This window comes from Nelumbo lutea, chromosome 4, assembly GCF_056320005.1.
Source record: "Nelumbo lutea isolate HS-2025 chromosome 4, American lotus-T2T, whole genome shotgun sequence".
NCBI classification, from domain to species: domain Eukaryota; kingdom Viridiplantae; phylum Streptophyta; class Magnoliopsida; order Proteales; family Nelumbonaceae; genus Nelumbo; species Nelumbo lutea.
In genome coordinates, this window is record NC_142687.1 from 94549571 (window position 1) to 94565339 (window position 15769).

Genomic DNA, 15769 nt, shown 5'->3' on the forward strand with positions numbered 1-15769 from the left:
CTTCCTATTTCCTATCTAGGATGCCCCTTGGAGGGAATCCAAAAACCTTCAACTTTTGGGGGCCGGTGGTGGAGAGATGTGAGAAGAAATTAGCATCTTGGAAGAAGTGCTATCTTTCAATAGGGGAAAGGCTTACTCTCTTAAATGCCTCTCTAGCAAATGTGCCAGTCTACTTTCAGTCTTCCAGATTCCGACCAAAGTCAAAAATCAGATTGAGAAGCTTCAAGGGAATTTTCTTTGGGAAGGAAGTGGGGAGAAAAGAAACCACTTAGTCAGTTGGGAACAAGTCTACAAGCCTAAAGAGGAAGGAGGTTTGGGAATCAGGCACTTGAAAGAGAAAAATTCCTCTCTCTTGGGTAAATGGCTTTGGAGGTTTCCTAAAGAATTCAATGCTTTACGAACAACTGTCATCTCAAGCAAATATTGGTCCTATACAAATGGGTGGGATAGAAATCTTCATTTGAACAAGATAAAGTCAACAAGTCCTTGGAAAGGTATAATCTCCACCCACACCTTTTTCTTTCCTTTTATAAGATATAAAGTGGGAAATGGCTCAAAAATATAATTTTGGAAAGGCATTTGGTGGGGATAATCTACCCTTGCTACCTCTTTCCCCAAACTTTTCAACCTCACCCTAGACCAAGAACCCACCGTCTCTTCTTGCCTTCCAGACCAAACTTCCAAAAACACCCTAAACCTTTGTTTAGAAGACCTCAAGGGACCCAGAGATTTCTGAAATAACTGCTTTATTTCAGACCCTTAAAGAAGCCTACATCTCCCCCTCCTCCTCTGATACCTGTATCTGGACTCTCCACCCAAATGGTGTTTTTTCTTCTATGTCTATGTTCAAGGCCCTGATTGCAAGTGAACATCATTCATCCTTCCCAGTCAAGAAGATATGGTGCAGCCATGTCCCATCCAGAGTCTGTTTTTTGTCTGGGAAGCTTGTCTTCATAGACTAAATACTTATGATATCATACAGAAAAAATACAGGGGAAGACTTTCTATCTCTCCCCATGTTTGCATTTTATGCTTGAGTGAAGGTGAATCAGCAGATCACATCCTCCTTCACTGTAAGCTCACCGAAAACATATGGCTCCATTTCTTGAGAATGACAGGTTACAACTGGGTTATATCAGAGCACATTCTGGATTTCTTACATGAGTGGCAAGGAATAGGCCTAAGCAAAGGGTAAAGTTTATTGGCAATCTGTGCTACATGCAGTGATGTGGGGAGTTTGGGACAAAAGAAATAAACGCCTATTTGATAATAAATTCAGGCCCCTTGGAGAGTTAATTTCAGATATCACATACCTTTGTAACCTCTGGACAGTCAATTCAGATCTGTTCAAAGGAGTCTCAATCAATGACCTCAATGGAGATGCTCACTCCTTCCTTTTTCTTTCTCACACTCAACAAGCAATCTTGAGGCAATCAGCTATTCTCAGTGATGGAGTTGTGACCCTAAACGTTGATGGAAGTGCTTTAGGTAGTCCTGGCTTATCTGTTATTGGAGGCATAGTAAGGGATCAAAGGGGCAACATATGCTGTTCTTTCAGTGGTTCAATTGGACTAGCTGATTCCACAAAGGCTGAAGTGATGGCCACTCTCACTGGAATCAAAATAGTGAAAAAAATTGGGAATTCAGAACTTAACCATTGCAGGTGACTCAGAAAAGACTATAAAATGGTTAAGGAACAATGAGGGGGACCTTGGAGACTGAGCCACTTTTTGGCAAGGCTAGGGACTCCTTGGACTGTTTAAATGCAAGTTTAGTTTGGATTCCTAGGGAACAAAATCATATATCAGATGGTTTAGCCAAATGTGATGAGTATTTGGATCATTTGTATAGTGACAAGCTTCCTCTGTAATCTTTTGGGGATCCATCCCTACTTTGTATATCTTCTCTTGTACTTCTTCTTTCTTTAATGAAATTTCGTTAACTTAACCTCAAAATTTTGTTTAAAATCCTTCACCTTCAGACGCAGAGCATTATCCTTCCTCACCACTCTACCTCCCTTGAACGACCATCCCCGAGCAAACCTCCTTTCTAAGCTCCCACGGTTCAGACAAGAACTCCGAGCAAACTTCAAGGAAGAAGATAGACTAAACATATCATCCATAACAGTTGAAACTTTAGAGATCACGTGCTCAGTATTTGGATTGATTGCTATAGTAGAAATTGGTCACATGCAAAGACCATTTATAGCACCTCTGAGAAGAAGTCATCTATTGAAAGTTGATGGATCTAGAAGAGTTAGGGGCAAGGATAAAAAATTTGCAGCATATTGGTGATCCACCAATACGTGAAATATGACAAGTTTTGGGGTAAGACCTGTTTCAGGAGGTAGCCAGGCCTTATATTGACTCCCCAGAACTTGTTTGAAAAAAAAAAACTAATAAAAAATACACGAGTGCATTATTTTAAAGTCCAATACATTGAACCTTGGGTAGGGATAGGCAAAAAAGGACATTAGTTGCAGTAATGTTAAATGGTTTGAGGACCCATAATTCAACAATGGATATAGCACTGAACAGAGTTGAATGACAGGGTAGGATTTATGTAGCCAACCCCATATGGTTGGGAGAAGGCTTAGTTGAGTTGAGTTTAACATGATTAATGTTTCATGGATCTCAGATTTAAATTTCATAAGTGGCTGGATTTCTAAATTTTGGCAATGTAAAAATCAATGACTTGTTAAACAGAACAGAATGGTAAAACAGGAGTCATGTAGCTGACCCCATATAGTTGGGGCAAGGCTTGGGTGATTATGGTGGTTAATTTCTAAATTTTGTGAATGTAGAAATGAATGTCTCATCAAAAAGGCTCTTCCAAAGGAAATATCAAAACTTGGCAACATCACCAATTGAAAGAATCAATTAAAAGGTGGAATGCAGGCGAACCATTTGCTGAGATTGATTGGGAGGAAGAGAATGCCTTGATAGATGAGAAGAAAACGAAAAGATGGATGGATAAGAGGGAATTTGACAGGTTGGCATACCAAGATGAAATCCATTGGAAGCAATGCTCCAGGGTGTAGTGAATTATCAAAAAAAAAAATGCTCCAGGGTGTAGTGGTCGAAGGAAATGTGACAAAAACACCTTTTTCTTTCATAAGATGACCAACGAAAGAAGGATAAACTAGTGATTTAAAAGGTGTACCCAGGTGCATAGGCGAGGTGCATTTTAAGGTATGTGACTTGCCTAGGTGCACAGGAGAGGTGCATTTTAAGGTATGCGACTTGCCTAGGTGCACAGGAGAGGTGCATTTTAAGGTATGCAACTCGCCTAGGCCCAAAGTGCAGCATTTTGAAAAGGTGTGCACCTGGTATGCCTTGTGCTTTAGCCCAAGCATGTGCCTTTTCAAAATTTGTGCTTTTGTGCCTTTGGTGAGTGAGTGAAGCAAGCAATGCAAAGTGGAGTAGAATTATAAAATCATTTTGAGCTTGCCTCCTGGAGCTTGGTATAAAGGCAGATCATAGAATCAGGAATACAAAATATTTAAAACCTCATTAGCTTGAAGTAATGAAATTGGGAAAGAAAATAAAGAAATTGAGAATCTTACATGCTTAAATATGTCTTATATGTTATGTTTGATTTTATTTTTAAATTTTCATTCTGAATGTGTTTTACATGTTATGTTTATGATTTTATTTTTAAAGTGTGTGCCTTGCCTTGTGCCTTGGATGCAAAATGCCCGTTGCACTTTTAAAACATTGGGATAAACACAATTAAGAAGCTGAATGTTCATGATAGGGTGATTGAGAGAGAAAAGGAACTTCAGAGGGTGATAATTGACTTTTACATAAATCTTTATTTTAATCCCTTAAGAGTTGGACCAAAGCTGGATGGTTTACACTTCGATGGAATCTCAAAGGAGCAGGTAGTAGAATTGGAAATGTCCTTTTTAAAGGAGAAAGCAGCTAGCAGAACAGAGTTGGGGGAGATTTTTTGGAATTTTTTTGAGTTACATACTTGTAATCTTGATCTGTTCCTGTATCTTAGTTTAGCTATTGTAGTGTAGAAGGTTTTGTGGAAGGTTACAGTTGGGTGTTATCTTAACTCCCCCTGGGTTCTATGAATCTTTTTTTCTTTTAATGAAAATTTTTATTCTGATTGTAAGTACATGCAGTTCCCCTCTGTCATATTCAAGATAAAGGTATCAAAATAAAACTACACACATGCTTATAACAACATGGAAGGCCATCCTGAGCTTGTGATAAGCTCAAAAGACTACCATAAGCCTGCAATGAACACAGAGAACCGTCCTAAAACCTGCAATGAGAACAAAGCATCGCCTGAAAGTTGTAAAAAAGAATAACAGTAAAGCATCTCAGGGATACCCGCCTTCTGCCACGTGGCCATGAGGAAACCCACGACAGGTTGTAGCCTACATGTGCTAGGTGAGAATCCTAAAGAAAAGGGAAACTTTGGGTCCTTCTTCTTATGGGAATCAAATCCTTTTGGGTCCTTCTTCTTAGGGTCTTGGGATCCCCCCTTATAAAAGGGGGAATAAAGTGAAAACCAGAGGACCCTTCAATTACTCTTACCACCCAACTTTGTTGAAGCCCTTCATAAGCGAAAGCCTACTCATCATCTCCCCTGTGCCCTTAGCTTGGGTCTTTCTTCGTCCTTCAAGGAAACTGTCTCTTCTAGCCTCACCACCGTACTTACACTGATTCTTCAAAAAAAAAAAAGGAAAGGGGACAAATCCCTTGGACCAAATAGCTTTACCATATTGTTCTACAAGAAATTTTGGAGGTTGGTGAAAGAGGATCTGATAAAGGTACTAAATGAATTTCACTCTTGAATAGCCTAGGAAAGGAGCCCTGGATCAAAAAGATTTTAGACCAAAAAACTTAATAGGAAGCATGTACAAATCGTCGCAAAGATCTTCGCATCTAGGCTGAAACTGGTGATGGGCTTATCTCTATTTCTCAAGGAGCTTTGGTCCACAACAAACACATCCAGGATGGAGTCTTGTTAGCGAACAAGTTAATTGACTCTACAAGAAGCAGTCGTAAGAAGGGCTTAGTTTGCAAAATTCATCTATAGAAAGCCTATTATTGTGTGAATTGGGCTTTCTTGGACTACATGATGTGTAGGATGCACTTTGGGAAAAAAATGGAGAAATTGGACAAAGGTATGTCTCACTACTACCAGGTTTTCAATCCTCTTAAATAGGCTCACAAAAGGCAATTTCAAAAGCTCCAAGAGCCTTAGACAAGGTTACCTCATTGTTGTTCCTCATAATGATGGTGAAAGTGAAATTGTAAGAAAGAAAGCTTATTTGATTGTATATAAGCTGTGAAGGAGAAAGAGAGAAAGAGAGAAGAAAAAAAGTTACACTCCTAGCCGACCCACTTGTGAAGGAGAAAGAGAGAAAGAGAGAAAGAGAAGAAGAAAGGGTTTAAAGTTACACTCCTAGCTGACCCACTTGGACTGAGGGCTCTACCTTTGAACCCCTGAGCAAGACCATCAAGGCAAGCCCAAAGAAGTCCATATCAAGGTCTTAAATTCTTAATCCCTATAAAAAAGTTTTTATAACTTCAAGTATCTTTTAAAAATATCTTTTATTAGGATAAATGAATGAGCAACATTTGCTAAAATGGGATTCTCTATGCTCCGAAAACCACATTTTCTAATGTTGTTCATTCATTTATCCTAATAAAAGATTTTTAAAAGATACTTAAAAGTTATAAAAACATTTTTATAAGGATTAAGAATTTAAGACCTTGATATGGACTTATTTGGGCATGTCTCGAGGGTCTTGCTATAAAGGCAGCTCGTAGAATTAGGAATGCATAATGTTTAATATGACAATAGTTATTTGAAGTAATATAATTGGGAAAAAAATAAAGAGACTAAGAGTTTACGGGCTTGATTTTACTTTTAAATTTTCATTTTAAATGTGGTGTACATGTTTTATGTATTTTAATTTGAGATAATAGGTTTTTTTTTTAAATATTTATTTTAAAACCTAAGTTTATATTTTTAATTAATATTGCATATAATATTTTGAGTTTTTTGAATTTTTTTGCATTTTTTATTTTTTACTACTTTTTGCATTTTTGCACCTTGTTTCAAGAAGGCGTGTGCATTGCCTTGTTGCACCTTACACCTTGGGCGCAAAATGGCCCTTGTACTGTTTTTTGCATGGGCACTTTTAAAACACTAGGGAAGGTCAGAAGTGGGTTGAGAAATAAGGTTCAATGCATTTTGCCTCTTTTGTTAAGTTAGGGCGGTAGTTTAGTTGTATCTTGCTGTTTTTTTTTTTATTTTTTTCATTTGAGCTTTTGTGGTTTTCCTTGATTTTTTGGAGTTGTGTTTGGTTTGTGGGTTTGATTCTTTTGTGAAATGGATTTTATGACATTATTTTTGTTAGAATAATGTTAAAATAACTTAGTTGCAGATGTTAGGGCCTGTTTGGCTAATTAAAGTGTTTTTTATTTCTGTTATGTCTGTTATTGTACTCAGGGGCACAAGGGTCTTTTCCCTTGTTATTTCTGTCGCCCTATATAGTAAAATAAATACTGGCGCCGCCAGTACTGTTACATTGCAAAACCTTCTCTCTTTTCTCCTCTCCTCTTCTCTTCTTCTTCTCTTCTCTTCTCTTCTCTTCCTCTTATCTCTGGCCAGCCACATTGTCAAGATGGTATTAGAACGGGAATGCTGATTAAAAGAGAGCAGATCGATCAACCCTACTATCAAGAGAAGATCAATCAACCCAATGAATAGATCGAACAGACTAGCAGAACAGAAATCTGATTATGGACTACAAAATAACTACAATTGGTACAGTTCTGCCTATTTTTCTCTTCTTTACCCTCCTTGGTCATGTGCCGAGTGAAAACCCTATGAATTTGGGGCGGCTGAATGCTGTCGAACCTGTGTAACCCCAGTTTTCTTGGATCGTGTGATCCTGTTCATGTGTTAAGACAACTGTAGGTCAAGGACGACCTGTCTTCTCAATGGTTTGAGTTGATTATAAGTAAGAAGGATCTCTCCTGCTGATTAGTGGCTGTTAGACATTTTGGAATTCTGGTAGGTGGGGACTGTTAAAACTATACAGGTCTGAAATCTGCCGAATATTACCTCAGTTTTTGTCCGGAATTTGGTACTGTTTGTGCTCAACCTGGTTGTTAAACCCAAGTGTGTGGGTGTGAACTGAGTGGAGCATTGTTTTGTGGAGTAAGGAGGGGTTCTAAGTCCGGTGTTTGGGACTGATTAACTGTTTGACCATGTCAACTGAGAATTCTGCTACTTTAGAGATCTTAGGGAGCCACAATGGAATGAGTGGGGGAATGGATATGAGCTTTTCCATGGCTGTTATTCCCTTTGATGGTCAGAATTACCTTGAGTGGTCTAGGGGAATAAAACTCTACATCACTGCTAGGGAGAGAATATGATACATCAATGGGAGAGTAAAGGAACCAAAGTATGGAAGTGCTGAGCATGATAGGTGGAACCAAGAGAACAGTATGGTGATGTCTTGGCTCTTGGTTTCAATGCTACCACAAGTAAGGAAGACTTTTATGTGGGCTGAAACTGCTTTTGAGATATGGGAACAAGCGAAGTCCACTTATTCAGAACAAAGACACTATGCCAAGATATATCAACTACAAGCTGAATCTTCTACTTGCAAGCAGGGGGAGAGGAGTCTCTCGATGTACTATTCTGATTTGACATCAATATAGGAAGAACTTGATCACTATCAGAATGTGAATTGGAAGTGTGATGAAGATGCAAAGGCCTATAAGTCACTTGTATCACAACGAGTGTTTGCCTTCCTCCTAGGGCTGAATCCATCATATGAGTCCATCAGGGTACAGATCTTGGGTGGTAAAGACTTGCCATCAGTCCAGGTGGTGTATGCCTTGGTGCTGTTGGAAGAAAGTAGAAGAAGTGTGATGAATGGTGTAGAAGGGGAGTCAATTGCCCTAGCTGTCTGGGGAAATTCAGATACAAATGTTGGAGGTAGCTTTAAAAGGGGTGACACTCAGAAAAAATCAGAAGATAAAAGCAAGTTTTGGTGCACTCACTGCCAGAAGACACGACACACGAAAGATGCATGCTGGGATCTCCATGGAAAACCTAAATGGGCATAGGATTTGGGTAAGAAGTCAGCACCAGATCAGGGCAAGAAACCAGGCCAGCAAAATCAAAAAAGGTATAACTCAGCTAATATGGCATCAATAGAGACTAGTCCTTCCGTAACTCAGGAGAGACATCCCGGTTCTGACCCTAAGGAAGATATTATCAACTCCTTCTGTGAACATTTGGAATTGTATGGTAGGACTCTCCGCCAGGTGGATTCTGGGCCTACTCCTACCTCATTTGCGTCTACATTAGGTAATGCCACAGCCTTCCATGTGTCATCTCATACTACTGATTCTCCTTGGATTATTGACTCTGGAGCTTCAAATCACATGACCGGTAAGTCAAATTTGTTTCAGACATATAACCTTCTCTCTGGGAGAGATAAGGTAAGACTAGCTGATGGTTCTTTTTCTACCATAGCTGGTTGAGGCACCATATCTCTCTCACTTGGCCTTACTCTTCCTAATGTCTTGCACGTTCCGAAATTACCTATTAGTTTGCTGTCCATTAGTAGTCTTACTCATTCTTTGAATTGCTCAGTCACTTTTTTTCCGTCTTCATGTGTGTTTTAGGATTTGATCTCGGGGAAGACAATTGGTAGAGGAAGCATGGTGGATGGTCTCTACGTGTTGAAGAATAATGTTGGTCTAGTGGCGACTGAGTCCACAAGTTTGTCGAGTGAGAGTCAGGCCTATTTATGGCATAGTCGTTTAGGTCATCTTTCTTTTGAGTCGTTAAAAGTTATGTTCCCAAAGTTGTTTGAGTCCTTGTCAGTGAGTCAGTTACAGTGTCAAACTTGTCAGTTGAGTAAGCATCGTAGAAGTTCTTTACCTTCACGAAATAAAAGACCTGAATTTCCATTTTATATTGTTTATTTTGATGTTTGGGGCCCTGTTACTCTATCTACTGCGGCTGGCTATAAGTATTTTGTTACTTTGTTTGATGATTATTCTCGATACACTTGGGTTTACCCTATGCGATCTCGAGATAAAGTGCCACAAATTGTGAAAGGTTTTCAACGCATGGTGTTCACTCAGTTCCAAACGGAAATTCATATCTTCCAGTCGGACAATGCAAAGGAATATTTCCATAGTGATCTCACGAAGTTCTTTGCTTCGAGTGGGTCACTTCAGCGAAGCTCTTGTGCCAAGACACCCCAACAAAATGGTGTGGCTGAACGAAAAAACCATCACCTTCTCGAAGTTGCTCGTGGCTTGCTGATTCATATGAATGTGCCAAAACAGTTCTGGATGGCTGCAGTATTGTGTGCGGCATATATCATCAATCGCATGCCCTCTCGGCTACTAGAGTATAAGGCCCCACATCAGCTCTTGTTCTCTACATCCTCGCTGTCCACCCTTCCGATGCATGTTTTTGGGTGTCGTTGTTTTGTCCACAACCTATCACTTACTCGTAGTAAACTTGACCCTCGGGCTATTCCTTGTATTTTTCTTGGTTACCCTTCATCTCAAAAGGGATATCGTTGCTATGATCCCATTGCCCGCAAGTACTATGTTTCCATTGATGTCTCATTCTTTGAGAGTCAACCGTTCTTCTCAGTTTCTCCTCAGGGGGAGAGTAGGGTTGAGGAGAAACAGGCGACGACTCAGATTCAACTACCTCCTTTACCCGATCCTCCTCCGTTTCAGGTTTTTCATCATCGCCATAAGAACCAGCAGAGTTCAAGAGCCGTGGAGCCGGACACTATGCAACCAACATCATCGGATTCACCCGAGGCAGATCCGTCTCATCAGCCAGGTAAACTTGCTCCCATTGCTCCTTTAAATGTTGATTCCCCTGTCACCAATGATCTTAATATTCCTATTGCTAAGAGAAAGGGTGTTAGATCTTGTACCACTAATTATCCTATCTCTAATTTTGTGTCATATGAGCATGTTTCACCTCCGTACCGTGCCTTTCTTTCTTCTGTGGATAGTGTCCCTGTTCCTAAGACTGTGGCAGAAGCTTTGTCAAAACCTGAATGGATAGATGCAATGCAAGAAGAAATTGATGCCTTACACAAAAATGGTACTTGGGAGTTGGTAGATCTTCCTGAAGGGAAGGAACCAGTGAGGTGCAAGTGGGTGTTCACAGTGAAACACAAAGTTGATGGAACTGTTGAAAGGTACAAGGCTAGACTGGTAGCAAGAGGCTTCACACAGGTATATGGAGTGGACTATGCAGAGACTTTTGCTCCAGTAGCAAAGATGAACTCTATCCGGATTCTCCTTTCCTTGGCAGCAAATCTTGACTGGGATCTTCACCAATTGGACATCAAGAATGCCTTTTTGAATGGTGACTTGGAAGAGGAAGTGTACATGGCCCAACCCCCAGGGTTCTGTGCCAAAGGCAGTGAACAAAAGGTGTGCAGGTTAAAAAAATCCCTATATGGGTTGAAACAATCACCTCGGGCTTGGTTTAGTAAGTTCCATTTAGCAGTCAAACAGATGGGATTCAAACAATGCCAGTCAGATCATACCCTCTTTGTGAAAAGAGGTGAAGGTAAAATTGCAACTCTTATTGTGTATGTGGATGACATAGTGATCACAGGAGATTGGGAGGCTGAAATCCAGAGACTAAAAAAATCCTTAGCCACTAAATTTGAGGATAAGGATCTAGGCCCCTTACGATACTTTCTTGGAATTGAAGTTGCCCGCTCTCACAAGGGCATCTTTATTTTCCAACGGAAGTATGTACTAGATCTACTAGAAGATACAGGCAAGTTGGGGGTAAAACCATCTGATTCAGTGGATGTATTTGTCTATGACCAGGCCTGATATTGCCTATGCAGTGGGTGTCCTTAGTCAATTCATGCACAGCCTGAGGACAACTCACTTTAAGCCTGTAGAGAGGATCTTGAGATATCTCAAGAAGTTTCCTAGAGTTGGTTTGTTGTTCTAGAAACACAGTCACTTAAAAGTGAAAGTATATACTAATGCAGATTGGGCAGGAGCAGTCAATGACCGAAAGTCTACTAGTGGTTATTATGCCCTTGTAGGAGGAAACCTTGTCACGTGGAGAAGCAAAAAACAAAGTGTGGTGGCTAGATCCAGTGCTGAAGCAGAGTATAGAGTGATGGCTCATGGGGTTGCGGAAATCCTGTGGATAAGAAATCTGTTAGGTCAACTAGGTTTCGCAGTAAGCAATCCTACGTCACTCTACTGTGACAATAAAGTTGTCATCAATATTGCTGCTAATCCAGTTTTGCATGACAGGACGAAACACATTGAAGTGGGCAAGCATTTTATCAGAGAGAAACTTGAAAGTGGAGAAGTGTGTACACCATATGTCAACTCGGAAGAGCAACTTGCAAATATCTTCACCAAAGGTCATCATGTGCGGCACAAAGATTTGTGTGACAAGTTGGGCATGATTGACATCTATGCTCCAACTTGAGGGGGGAGTGTTAGAATAATGTTAAAATAACTTAGTTGCAGATGTAAGGGCCTGTTTGGCTAATTAAAGTGTTTTTTTTATTTCGTTTTTTATTTCTGTTACGTTTGTTATTGTACTCAGGGGCACAAGGGTCTTTTCCCTTGTTATTTTTGTCGCCCTATATATAGTAAAATAAAGACTGGCGCCGCCAGTACTGTTACATTGCAAAACCTTCTCTCTTCTCTCCTCTCTTCTCTTCTCTTCTTCTTCTCTTCCTTCTCTTCTCTTCCTCTTATCTCTGGCCGGCCACACTGTCAAGAGTTTTCTCAACACTCTCATAGTGTGTGATTGTAACTTTTCTTTTTATTAGATTTTCTTTTTCTCAAAGGACCATTGCTTGATCTGGTGATAAACTTTTGGGCTGGCAAGAATGAGAGCACAGGTTCAAGTCTGAGGGTGGCCACTTTGTGAGAAACAAAAATGCCAAAAGTTAGGTCTGTATCCGGTCCACACCTCCCAAGACATCAGATATTTGGGACCAACATTTGGGTAGTGACCTTTTAATATATCTTCATTTTTTCACTACCAGATAGAATACGTCTGATTTGGTTTCTAGAGTTTCAATAGAAAACACTTGCTCTTTATATTAAGAGATGGTAATTGTACCTTTTTTTGGATTAATAACATATACATTTGAAGGACTGAAAAGGATACATATCATGGTACAGAGCTGCTTTGTGACAAAAGGGAAGTGGGAATGCCAAGGCCAAGAGGCCACACATACAAGAGAGAGGGAGGGAGAGAATACTTTGATTGCTAATGGTAAATACTAAGTAGCAAAAACAAATTTATGGTTTGGGACCTTTGGCAAAAGGGAAGTGGGAATGCCAAGGTCAAGAGGCCACACATACAAGAGGGAGAGAGAGGGAGAGAGAGAATACTTCGATTACTAATGGTATGTACTAAGTAGCAAAAACAAATTTATGTTTGGGACCTTTGGCAAATGATGCGTTTAAAGAGGTTAATTTGAAGGAGTGCATCTTGAAGTTCTGCTCTCTGCATCACAATTAAATTGGAGAGCAGATTAATGAATTTTTCTTCACAAGTCTATTAACTTTTGAATGCTCAAAACCTCATGTTGCAAATATCATGTACATGACTCAAACATTATTTGATAAAGATACAGCTCAAATAATAGCATTGTTTGACCTGTCATGTATGATGCTTCTTTTGGTGATGATATGACTTTATACCACTTTATCATTTATTTCTTTCATTATCTTTTTGTTTCTAGGATAGGAAGTGTATCTCAGTTTGTTGCAATACATAATTAGTGGACTAGTGTATTTGGAGTTATAAGACATTGATATTATTAGAATGGATGCAGATAATGGGGTATAAATCTTATGCTGAATTTGCAGTGCATCCAAACATGGCTTCATCACCAGATGTTGTGATGTCCTTTTTGCTTGATTTAAGTACTGTTGTCAGACCTAAGGCTGATGAGGTATTCTGTCTTATTTATGTACTTCTTATGATGTTAATTTTTGGTACTTCTTACCTCTTTCTTTGGTTGGAGATCTTTTTTGATGTTTCTGCAGTCTGCACTTCATTGATGTTTCTTCACATTCTAGGAGTTCAAAACAATTAGGGATTTTAAATTGAAAAGATGTGATCAAAGAAATGAAGATTTAGAACCATGGGATGAAGCTTACTTTACAGGGATGATGAAGTCTTCTGCCTACAACCTGAATTCTTCAGTAAGTCTATGCTTGCCATTTAGTATGCAGGTTGTCCACTTTGGACAGAAAACTCTAGCTTTATACCTTTATCTGGATATGCTTATTTATTTTCATGCAATACTCAACCCTTTTCTTCATTCATTCCTGTAACAGGATTTTATAGATAATTGTTATTCTTGCTATTTTGGGCAGGTTGTAGCATCATATTTTCCTTTATCTCAGTGTATTGAGGGTTTAAAAGTTCTGGTGGAGTCATTGTTTGGTGCAACATTTTATAGCATTCCCTTGACTGCTGGTGAATCATGGCATCCAGATGTGCTTAAGATGGTGCTACATCATCCTGAAGAGGTACATTGACTTCTTGATTCATACCTCTCTAATGCAATTATGTGGTTAAACATTAATTTCTTCACTTAGAGTTCACTTATAGAATTGTAATTATGTTTTGCAATACAATTTGGATGCAGTAAATAATTTTTTTGATAAATGGTGATTGTATTAAAAGGAGGGAGAGGTTCCCTCAATGAACAAAAGATGCATTAGCCTCAAACTATTCCAAGAGACATCTGGAACAAAATTAAAAACAAGGGATTACATCCTTATAAACTTATTGCAACTTATACTTATAAAATCATTACCATAGATGATCCTTATCCAGTGACAATCAAATTTGCCATGACTGAAGCCGCAATATTCCTTTATGATACTGGTCTAACGGATTATTGTTTTTTCCACCTTTTCCATCACCACCTCCTTGCTAGTAATTTTGTCTTCAAATATTCTGCTGTTTTGTTCAGTCCAGACCACCCATCACATTGCAAAAGACCAGATTCCAAAGTATTCTACCTCAACTGCTGAAATGCTGAAACTGTCATTGCCATGAAGGCATCAGGCCTGCCATATCTTCTGGGGTTACTTGCTGCCTGTTGAAATAATTGATTTTATGTTTGTTAGGATCTGTTTGGCTGATTAAATCCTTTTTATTTTAATCTATTATTGTACCATCACTTAATAGGGGCACAAGGGCCATTTCCCTTCTTATTTTTTCACCCTATATATTATAATGAAGCTGGCGCTGCCAGCACTGTTCCATTGCCTCAATCATTCTTCTTTCTTCTCTTCTCTTCTCTCTTCTTCTCTTCTCTTCTCTTTTGCCGTAATCTTTAATCAGATTTACTGTCAAGATGGTATCAGAGCGTGGCCATTGAATCTGGGCGATCAAGTGTCCTCTCCAAGCTGCTGAATCTGGGCAGAACAGAGGAGTACATTTGGGTTGATCGAATCAGACCTGCAACTGGTACCGCCCCATTTTTTTTCTTTTCTTCTCTTCCCTTGGTTGTGTACCAAGAGGAAAACGAATGGACCTGAATCACTGAATGTTGGCACACCCTTGTGAGGTTTTTCCTCTGTTTGTTTTGGATCATGTGATCCTGTACCTGTGAAAGGTTGCTGTAGGTCACGTATGACCTGTTTTCTCTACTTGTTGGCTTGATGCCTTGTGTGTAGGGATCTCCTCTTGTGATTATTTCTTGTAGACTTTTTGAAAAAACTAGTAGGCTGGGACTGCTACTCCGTACAGGTCTGAAAATCATATCTGTCATCTTGTTTTTTCTGGAAATTGGTATTGGTCTTGTGCTGAGATTAAGTCCAAAAACTGCAGTGTGGGTGGACTAATCACTTGTTGTGTGTGGAGCTTTTTGTTCTGATATAAGGAGGGATCCTAAGTTGAAGTTTTTTGATAAAAAATTCTATGTTGGCCATGTCTTCTAAGAATTCTGCTACTTCAGGGATTTCCGAAAATCAAAATGGGGTAAGTGGGGGAATGGATATGAGTTTCCCCATGACTGTTATTCCCTTTGATGGTTTGAATTACCTTGAATGGTTTAGGGGAATAAAACTCTACATCACTGCTAGGGGAAAAATACGATACATCAATGGGAAAGTGAAGGAACCAAAGAGCGGAAGTGTTGAATATGATAGATGGAACCAAGAAAATAGTATGGTGATGCCTTGGCTCTTGGTTTCTATGCTGCCACAAGTGAGAAAAACTTTTATGTGGGCTGAAACTGCTTGTGAAATATGGGAACAAGCAAAGTCCACCTATTCAGAACAGAGACACTATGCCAAGATATACCAACTGCAAGTTGAATCGTCCACTTGCAACCAGGGGGAAAGGAGTCTCTCGGTGTACTATTCAGATCTGACATCGATATAGAAAGAAATTGATCACTATCAGAATGTTAACTGGAAGTCTGATAAGGATGCAAAGGCATACAAATCACTTGTATCTCAGCAACGGGTATTTGCCTTCCTCTTGGGGCTGAATCCTTCATATGAGTCCATCAGGGTGCAGATCTTGGGAAGTAAAGACTTGCCATCAGTTCAGGAGGTTTATGCCTTGGTCCATCAGGGTGCAGATCTAATTGTGCATGCGGATGACATAGTGATCACAGGAGATTGGGAAGCTGAAATAGAGAGACTAAAAAAGTTCTTAGCCACTCAATTTGAGGTGAAAGATCTAGGCCCCTTACGTTATTTGCTTGGAATTGAAG

At 39.5% G+C, this 15769-nt stretch overlaps 1 protein-coding gene across 2 annotated transcripts in view; it reads left to right on the forward strand.

Moving 5' to 3' along the window:
- Positions 1 to 15769, forward strand: part of LOC148861933 (Zincin-like metalloproteases family protein) — a 57142-nt gene that overhangs the window by 20989 nt on the left and 20384 nt on the right. For both annotated transcript variants that reach the window (XM_088986433.1, XM_088986434.1), the window contains 3 exons: positions 12863 to 12982; positions 13110 to 13235; positions 13410 to 13565. In XM_088986433.1, the coding sequence (XP_088842559.1) occupies positions 12863 to 12982; positions 13110 to 13235; positions 13410 to 13565 (402 nt within the window). The remainder of the gene's footprint in view (positions 1 to 12862; positions 12983 to 13109; positions 13236 to 13409; positions 13566 to 15769) is intronic.